The following is a 10,195-nucleotide window of genomic DNA, read 5'->3' as shown; positions in this document are numbered from 1 at the left end:
TTAATATTGAAATATACAATCTTTTTATGCATGTTAAGTGAAGCCTCAAGGGTTTGTTTAGCATTTTCCAATATAATATACTCGTACTTAATAATTATTGTAAGATAAGTAGAAATTAATTAGGAATTATAGTTTGATTTAATTAAGAATACTAAAAAGACACTTGTCGCTTAAGTAATACGCCATGTGTTGATTAAATAATGCCTTAATTCTGTTTCAGTATATTGGTAGATAATTGTTGAATATAATCCGAAAATATGGCTTGAAAATTCTTCGCCTCTGTCATTATAACTCTGGCCATCGTGGAAAGAGATAAAGAGGCGAATGTGAGATTAAAAGATGTAAGGGAATCTTACCTGTTAACTGTTAAGTTGTGGGGTGAAAAAAAGAATAATATAAGAATGAAAGTGGAAAAGTGATAAAAAGAAATGATGAATTAGGGGTAGGGTTTCATTAAATATGTATATATATATATAAGAATGTCTTAACATGTTCTAACAGGTCGGACCTGTTAAGACACGAAACTTGTTAAACCCAAATACAAAACCTGTTAAGAACAGGTCGTATCGTTTCGTGTTAACAAGTTTCGTGTCAAAATTGTTAGCCTTACCGGTATGTATACTCAATAATGGCATTCGATTTCTATACACATACTATAATCTTGATCACATGTAATGCTATTCATCAAACGGGTAATATTTTCTCTATTTAGGTCAGACTTTTTTTTTCAACTATTTTGTACTAAAAAATTAACATAATGCTATTTAGCAAACGGGTAATATTTTCTCTATTTAAGTCAGACTTTTTTTTAACTACTCCGTACTAAGAAATTAACATATATATGTTCCAGATGTTTACTTTAAATAACATGAGTGAAATTTAAGAATGTACGTAGTACTAAAACTCAATATAACTTAACATATATTGATTGTAACTATTTAGTCGGATGTTTATGTGTAGTATGCAAGCACTACACCCCATACATGTGGTTGATTGGTACGTTTCCAATTTGGCATATGGAAGAGGACCAATAATAAACCAAAATGGTCATATGCAAGTCATGTGCCATATTTATATCTCGAAAGCTACTAGTCATCCTTTTTAAATAACCAACGGAATAGCATCGTATCTCAATTTAAAAAATCTCAACACAAAAATAACATTAAATATGTGAAAATGATTAATCAACTTAACTCATATGTCTAAAAATCAACCTAAAACCTTAAGAATTTGACAGGTGGATTCCATTAATTCTCTTTCCTAATATTGCCCCCTGATTTTTTCCACATGTCATCATCTTATTATTAAACATATATTTAGGCACACTAATTAAGTTGATTTATCATTATCTTTAAATATGATATAAAGGAAATAATTAATATGATATAAAGGAAGATTTACATATATTCTAATCTATGAGATATAATTACAAAGATTTCAATCCATAAATATAAATACAAATACTTTTAACTATGCTTTGGAAATATATGTAGGGGTTGGGTATTGTAAAACAAGTATTAAAGTAAAATATATAAAACAAGATTTTGACCCTTAGATCATGGTTAAATTGATGCACGAAGATTCATAGAGCAATTGATGTACGATGATTTTCATGATGCACAGTGATTATCACTGAAGAAAAACCTATTGTTTATTTGTTTTTACTTTAATACTTGTTTTATTTTATCTAAAACCAATATATGTAATTATGTCTCATAAGTTAGGTATATGTGGAAATCACCCGATAAAAAAGAACCATCCTTGCAAGTTATTTAAGTCACCAACGATTTGGTCAGTTTAGTACCAGATGTACAACTTTTGTAGACAAGCATATGAGATTATGAGTTCAAAACATGATTTTTATTTTTGATAATGAATGACAAAGGTGTGCATCCGTTGAACAAAGACGGACCCAATAATATATATCATTAAGGTCATAATATGTAATGTAATGGATCAACTAGAAAGTAATTCCATATAACGTATTTGGACTTGATGTATCTTATTATTTATTAAAAGAAGGATTTTTTTTTTTATTTTTAAATTTCACATTATGTGATGTGAATGTATGGATGAAAGCGTAAGAATGTTTATATTAAATCTAGCAAAAACTGGGAAATATATATATATATATACTAGGAATATTCACAAAATGAACTATGATTTTATATATCTAGGTGTAGTAGCTAACCATATTTATAGCTACGTTATAGAATATAGATATAGTTGCGAATAGAAAAAGGTCTTCAAAAGATTAGTTAGAATGTTTATTCATGATAACGCCGTAACTGGTCCACTACGTAGGTTATAGGTTGTCGATTATAAAAGGGATATAGAGTATGCTTTCTCTTTAAAATATAAACATAATGAATTTGAACGGTCTATTATCTTCATATAAAAAGAATAAATAAATAGTATAGGGAAAGATAAAAAAAAATTAATATCGACATGCTTTTCTAGTCTAGTATGTAGTCTATAATAAAATAAAATAATTAGTAGTGTTGTAGGGATAACATTGCAAGACAAGTAAAGATTGATTGTATTGTGCGAGTAAAAGTATAGATATCCTGTTTGTCATTATGGCTAATTGGCTATAATTCGTGAACTATGTGTTCAGCTAATATAAATTTTTTTTAAACCTTTCCGACAGATTCTTTTACCATGATTTTAATCTATTTATTTGAATTTTTGGACTAGTGGGGTTGTTTGGTTATCTACGAGCATTATACCCGCTCAGTGCGGCAGCAGTGGTGAGGAATGCGGTCTGATGGTGGTGGTGATAGGGTTTCACTTTGCTAGAGATGAAAATGGTTGAAGGGCATAGTTGGTATATCACGTGAGAGGGTGCTCAGCAAGGAAGATTATTTAAGGACATTTTTGTCTTATCATGTTTTTAATTAAGTTAAGGGGAGAAATCCATTTTCTTTTATAAGGTATTATAGATATCTATACAGTCTCCAAACATATTAATCAAATCTAATGTGATTCGAACAACCATCAATATGACCAATATTACAACTTAATCAATACGCAAGCTAAAGAAAAAACGTGTGAAAATTAGCTCCATGTAAATATCGATTCCAGTTTACTTTTTTTTCTTTTCAAATTTAGTTAAATATAAGTTTGCAACAAAGTATATAGTTTGAATACATACCAATTCAACAACAAAAACCATTTCGAACGTTTTGATTTTCTTCGGGTTGTTTCACTCCGAAACAGTCCATACATGCACAACACGGAGTCGTACATGATGGTTAACATGTGTTGGCTTAAAATCTTCAAGATGAACTAATGTGGTCTTATTTTTTGTTGTTGAAAAAGAAACCATAACGAATCTATAATGGAAAACAAACTAAATTAAAAGAGATAATAATAACAATAACATAAGAATTAAATGTTAAATAATAATAATAATACTAATAATTAAATATGAACAAAGTATTTAAATAAAAAAAACCTTTTGATAGTTGATCGTAGTTTTTTTTTTGCCGTAGATTTTTTTTTTTGTTGTTAAAAATATTTGAGGGTTTTTTCTAGTTTCTATATATATAGATAAATAATTTTTGGTAGACTTATTTAAGGAAAAAAAGTTTTTAATTAATAATAAGGTCGGCCATTTATCAAATTAAATAAAATATTAAAAAATAGATGATTAATAAGGATGAAGGATTGGGCTCAAAGAGGGGGATTAGGGGTGCCAAGTGTATCCTCAACCTCTTCTTTAGTTATATTATAAATACTTTTATATCTATACTTCTATACTATAAAAATAATAGTTTTTCATTTATAGAAATGTTGAAATTTATGTAATATGCACACATAACACCCTTTAAATTGTCTTTATCTTTCTTTTTTTTTTTTTTTTTGAAAGGCGTGGTTCATTTGCTCGTAATAAGGGATCTAACTTACGTTGTCTTAACCGGGTCTGCGCTAGAGAGCCTCCTCACCTTCAATACCTAGTAGGAGGAGAAAATCTCAACTAAACCGCCCGAAGCCACGACATTTAATTGGGATAAACCCCTGCCCCCTTTACATGACTCAAATCTGTTTCACTGAAAAAATTTATTGTAAAATTCCTTTAAATGTCTTTCTCATATCTCGAATTTGATACCTTCAACATGAAAAGTTGGTGTTTAACCATTGAACTATAATGACAAATACAAATTAGATAGAAAATTAAAATTCCACTCTAACAAATTCTCATACTTTCTAGAAACTAAACAACCCTAAATTGGTTTTGATGTTTCAAATATGACTTTTATACAACCAAATATTAAACATATGATTTTCATACAACCATATATTTTAGTAATTTTATTCACTTAAATTAAATATTAATTTATATCTGTTTGTTGGGTATGTTTTTCAAATAGAGTTTGTAATCGCAAAATCGTAGATGATTGACCCATTATCGACCCCAATGGGCCAATTTCCTTACAGACCCACCCCAAACAAAACATAAAACCTAGCCCACTAAACCCAAAGAAGTCCCCTATATGCCCCATTATAGATACATACATACCCATTTATATATATCTATCTATTAGGGTTTCTGTCACTTCTCTCCAGCCGATTACTTTCAACAAAAACTTGAGGCAAACTCGCCGTTAATCTGAGCTGCCAATTCAGGTTCAACCATTTTTCCCAATTATTAATGTTATAACTTATATATATATATACACATATATGTATGTATATCTATGCATATTGGTTAATGTTACTTATAAAATTTTCATTATCTGGGTTTTTTTTTTATTTTTCATTTTTTTCATCTGGGATTGTTTTATTTTGTTTGTATTTTTTGTTTTTAGTTGAAATAAATCATTTTGTTATGTGGGCGTAAGTCTTTTTATATTTTTTGTGTTTGATTTGATAGATAGTTTGAAAATGGCTGACACTAAGGCAGTGACTATCCGTACAAGGAAGTTTATGACTAACAGGCTTCTTTCCAGGAAGCAATTTGTGAGTCTTTTTATTATTTTATTTATAACTGATGAATATGTGTCTCTTTGTTTGTGTGTGTGTATATATATATATGTATATTTATGTAACTATGTATGTATAATGTGTATGTTTTGTAAATGTAGGTGATTGATGTGCTTCATCCAGGGAGGGCTAATGTCTCCAAGGTTTGCAACCTTTTTTTCTTGTTTGTTTTTAATTATCAAATTGTAGCTATGTTTTAGATGTATGTTTATGTTGGTTTGTATGTATATCTGTGTGTTGAATATATTAGAAAATTTATTTTATGGCTTCTTATTGATAGACTTATATGTATCGTTCTTGCTGTACTTTTAAGATTCTAAGTGCAATATAGGAGGGGCAGGGTATCCGATAGAAACAATGGTTTGAAGGAAATTCAGTGTTTCTTTCAACATTTTTTTTATGCATTTTAACTATAGTTTTTTCATACAAAAAATAGCAATAGAAAATATTAAAGCAATGACTATATGTTGAACATAGTAAGTTTGGAGATCTGGGTTCATCCCTTACTGAGTACATATCTTGGGAGTTGGGATGCCCCGGAAACAGTATAGGAAACTGCAACCAGAATACTAGTTTTGGTGTGTACATCAGAGCTGAAGTCTTGACTTTTAATGGGGTGCCTTAACTGGGATTTGTATCTATTTACCAGCTTTACGTTAAGCTAGGAGATTGTAAACACTTGAGTATGCATTGGAGAGTTCTCAAATGAGATGACCTATTTGACCCGTTTATAAGCTAAAGTTTGTAGCTTTACTCAGTTTAGTAGCTGACATTCTGACCCATTCAATATAATGTAATGATCTTGGTACCATTCTGACACATTTCGGAGGTATGGTTTATTGAAATGTGTTGGGAAAGCATGCTTTGTTATTACCAAGCTTATTTTCGGTTCTATATATGTGTTTCTTTAATTTCAAAATTGATGTTTATATTAATTTTGTTCCTTGATTGAAGGCTGAATTGAAGGAAAAGTTAGCTGGAATGTACAGTGTTAAGGATTCAAATGCCATCTTTGTATTTAAATTCAGGACTCACTTTGGTGGTGGTAAATCAACTGGTTTCGGATTGATTTACGATTCAGTAGAAAATGCAAAGAAGTTTGAGCCTAAATACAGGCTTGTCAGGGTAACTCCTTTTTATTCTTTCTTCCATCTTAAAATGTTAGGATTGACGTTCTTATCATATGTTGTTGCATTTTTCGAAAATAAAAATTGAAAAAACATCGCCATAGGCCGAGCGCTTATCTCGTGAACAAAGGGGTGGCGTGGTATTTACACGGAGAATAAGGTTCCCTACATCGTGACACACACATCTTTTTTATTATTAGTGTGTGTGATTGGCGTAAATTAAACATAAAGACACGCACACCAAATCAATACTACTGTGTGTTCGTGTTTTGGGAATCCATTTGGCCGCTTTCTTTGCTTTGATTTGCAATTTAAGGGATATGATTTCCCTACATTTCATCTCTTTTTTAATAAATGTTTTACCCAAAAATGATAAACTCATTAAATTTAAATGATTTATGTGCTTGTGTTGTTTGATTTTTAAGATATCATATGTTTGATCGTTTATAGACTCTTAGCATCAATAGAAAACTTAAAACACTTTAATAAGACAACTCTCATGTTATCTTTATATGTCTCAATTGAAGACTCCACAGTCCAGTTCTTCTAGCTCAGCTTCACCTATTTAGGTTACTTGTTGCAGCTCTTGTGTTACCTTAAGTTTGTCCTTACATCTTATATATTTATGTTTTCTGTTTTCTGTAGAATGGCTTGGATACAAAGGTTGAGAAGTCCAGAAAACAGTTGAAGGAACGAAAGAACAGGGCCAAGAAGATCAGAGGTGTAAAGAAGGTATACATTGATTTTTTGTGCTTCCGAGATACCTCAAGATAACTGAATCGTGTGATATAAAGCTATAAGTTTTGTTGGTTTAAGTTTTGTTAGTTTAAGTTAATGGTTAACTTCCGAGATACATTGATTTATATTGTTTTCTTGCTTGTGCAGACCAAGGCCGGAGATGCCGCCAAGAAGAAGAAGTAAACTATGAGAGACTTTGCTGGAGTTTTCAAAAATATCTTAGCATCCTATTTATTAGGATATCTTGGTATTCGACTTTTAAATCTTACATCAGTTATTATGCTGTTGAGATGGACCTAGTTTTTAGAGCTTGATATAGTAAGAACATTATGTGTACTTTTTGTCTACAATCTGTTTTATTTTGATGGATCATCGTTATTCAAAATTGTGTCGAGTGCTTTTAGTGGTCTAAAGACTTGAAATATCCTAGTTACATGATCATCGTGAACTGATTCTGCTGGTTGTTTATCTGTAGATTTGATAAAATGGGTCAGGCGGGCTAGTTGGTGAGGTAACTGGTCTCTAATAATAGTGTTTTCAAACACCCAGACATTGCAATATAAGCTTTTTTTTGTTACTTTTCTTGAAGGCAAAAATATGATCTAAAATCTCCTATATGCAAGTATACCAGTCAAAATTGTCAAATCTTGTTTGATGTTATCAAATATCGAAACCAGTTATCTCTTCACAATTACTCAAGCTGAGTGTAAAAGTTGCAGTTACAATTGCAATTGATCCACAGTAGCAAGTTATCTGGATTTCATGTCTGGTGGCTGGCTCTCGCTACTAGCTGATAATTGATGTAGGCATGGATCTGTTTTTGTTTCTAAGTGTTTATCAAAATAACATTTTATGCAAGTTGTGCCCCATAACCTAAAAATATTAACTTTTAAATCACCTTTATATGATTATTAACTATTAAGTGACTTGTTTGACGGAATTTTTTGTTTTTGATTTTTTCTAAAAAATTTTTTTTTTTTTAATCTAAACTACATAACACCATTCCATGAGTATAAACTATATTTCATATTCATATCTAAACTGTTTGAGCTTATTATTTGAGCATGTTTTAATGGATAATTTTTGATATTATTCGAGCCGAGTTCAAGTTTGTTGTAGCATGAGATCATGTTAAGTTGTGAAAAACAAGTTCACATCCTTAACATTGTCCAGTCGAGCTTCAATCAGAATTTTCATGGTTAGGTTTGGCTTTTTCCAGCCGTATATAACCATATCATCAATAAAAGTTACTCCATTATTGTAAGCCAGGCCGTCTATTTTAGATAATAACAGGCATTAGGATAAAATTAATGGGTTTTAATTTCTATAGGTGTATTATGCAAGGCTATTGGTATTTAGTAATACCAACCAATAGAAAACTTAACCTATCATGGAATTTTTGTTAGTAATTTATTTTGTTTGTTAATAAAAGTTAATAGGGAAAATGATCTGTACTGCAGACTTTACGTAAGCTTAGATAATGCCATATTAAAAAAAGTTACAGATTAAACTTTTGAATTTGATAAACATACATAACACCCTAAATTTTACATAACCTCCTTTGAATTTTACATAATTTCTCCTGTTTTACCTTAGATAGGTGCTTTACCTAATCTTTTCCCGAGTTAAAATCCCGAGTTAAAATCAAGAAGCAAGCAAAAACTTGTGTGAAAAGACTACATTGCTTATTTATTGAACTAAGTACATGAAAATATATTTATTGTCTTATTTTGTTACAACGAGTATTGAACTTTCAAATCATTAGCTGTATGAATCAAATTATGAATCAAATTTTTGTTGACTTGATGATACTGCAATTAAACAAAAAGTTTCAATGGAAGTTGATAATAAAAAGTTCTCGTTACAACTCATAGTAAAATTTTCTTACAACTCGGTGACATAGATAAACCTGCTGTTTGCCTAAGTATATTCATTAGATGAGAATGTGAAAATGGATCATCTGATTTTCCTATTTAAACAATCAAATATATAAATTACCGAGTAACCAAAATTTCCATATGAACACTTTGAATATTTTAAATAAGAAACCAATACAGATTATTGCAAGACTTGTTTAGTAAAATTTACAATAAAACATATATCCAGTTACTACTATACTTTTATGAGCTATAATCATATGGGTTCAACTATTAATTGACTAAAAAAATTTGATTTTGTCAAATATTGAAAAATATTTTTAAACTATACTAATTTGATAAATATTTTTGAAACTACAGTAATTTGATAACTAAGTTTACTCATTACACTAGTTCAAAAGAAAATAAAAACTCAAATTATATTGAACACGCGTTTTGTATCTTTACAATGCAATAACTTCTGAAAGCTATTTTATTTAGAATATCAAACATTTCCTAAATTCCGATCCAGTTTTAATATTATACCGGTCTTGTTATTGGAAAGTGGCACTTAATTTTAAGTTAGATCGGGACTAGTAACTACTTTTGGTCATGATATACTGGAAATGCCGGTATCAATTTACATGAGACTGAGATTAATATCATGTTTCGGTGATTTTCAGGATCAATACGGCAAATACGAAAACTTATACGGACGGGTACCAGTCTCACGCAAATCCATACTTCGCACAGGTCAAAAGCATTTATGTATGATTCTGTTCTCTTAACTCACACTTTCACTCTTTGATATAATAGCAACATAAATACATGAAAGACTTTGTTCTGTTTTCTTTCTCTCTTTGTTAGTAAACAAAGTAATGAAAGGGGGTTTTCTTTGATGTCTTTTTTCTTTCTTCTTATCTTCTCTGACACATTTCATGCCATTTTTAATAATGAAATGCAAAAAAAAAAAACAACAAAAACACAAAAAAGGAAAGTCTCACCCCATGTTTCACACAATGGCCATCAACATGGGAAACATGGGTTTATATTTTTGAGCTATGCATGGAGTTTCTTAAAAAAGGGTTAGCAATGTATGGAAACATGAGTTAGAGTTATATCCCATGTGGCCATGTTAACTATGTTTCGACTTAGCGATCTGCCGAAGCTGTGTGATGTAAAATTCATCGATAGGAGAACGTTCCGTCTTAGAAGAACTTGACCATATTATACACAAATTCCCTTTTACTCCCACAAACCTCCCATAAACAACTTTCATATACTTGTAAATTAACATACAACAGTAACTATTGATACACAAACAAAGATACCAAAACTACACTAACCAAAATGGCATCTTGCAGGTCAGTAAAGACTAAAGACTGTCATATTGCTTTCATGCTTCAAAGTCACTATTGATGATCAAAACTATAACCCCAAAAGATTTGATATCTTTTCTTCATAAAAATCACAAAATATATAAAAACA

The 10,195-nt window shown here is 30.2% G+C and overlaps 1 protein-coding gene across 1 annotated transcript; it reads left to right on the top strand.

Annotated features, from left to right (window-relative positions):
- Positions 1-4,535: 4,535 nt before the first annotated feature.
- On the top strand, positions 4,536-7,236 carry LOC122608449 (40S ribosomal protein S24-1-like). The gene is made up of 6 exons (XM_043781558.1): positions 4,536-4,629; positions 4,877-4,962; positions 5,088-5,129; positions 5,941-6,111; positions 6,759-6,845; positions 6,999-7,236. Exons 2-6 carry the CDS (start codon positions 4,888-4,890, stop codon positions 7,032-7,034), a joined length of 411 nt encoding a protein of 136 aa, XP_043637493.1. The 5' UTR covers positions 4,536-4,629; positions 4,877-4,887; the 3' UTR covers positions 7,035-7,236.
- The last annotated feature ends 2,959 nt before the right edge of the window (positions 7,237-10,195 follow it).

Source organism: Erigeron canadensis, chromosome 7 (assembly GCF_010389155.1).
Source record: "Erigeron canadensis isolate Cc75 chromosome 7, C_canadensis_v1, whole genome shotgun sequence".
NCBI classification, from domain to species: Eukaryota; Viridiplantae; Streptophyta; class Magnoliopsida; order Asterales; family Asteraceae; genus Erigeron; species Erigeron canadensis.
Note: the sequence above shows the minus strand (reverse complement) of the source record. Positions and strands in the feature narration are given on the sequence as shown.

Coding starts and splice junctions, on each gene's coding strand:
- LOC122608449 (XM_043781558.1), top strand. CDS start 4,888: ATGGCTGACACTAAGGCAGTGACTATCCGTACAAGGAAGTTTATGACT. Junction 4,963..5,087: donor TTCTTTCCAGGAAGCAATTT/GTGAGTCTTTTT, acceptor TTGTAAATGTAG/GTGATTGATGTGCTTCATCC. Junction 5,130..5,940: donor GGAGGGCTAATGTCTCCAAG/GTTTGCAACCTT, acceptor CCTTGATTGAAG/GCTGAATTGAAGGAAAAGTT.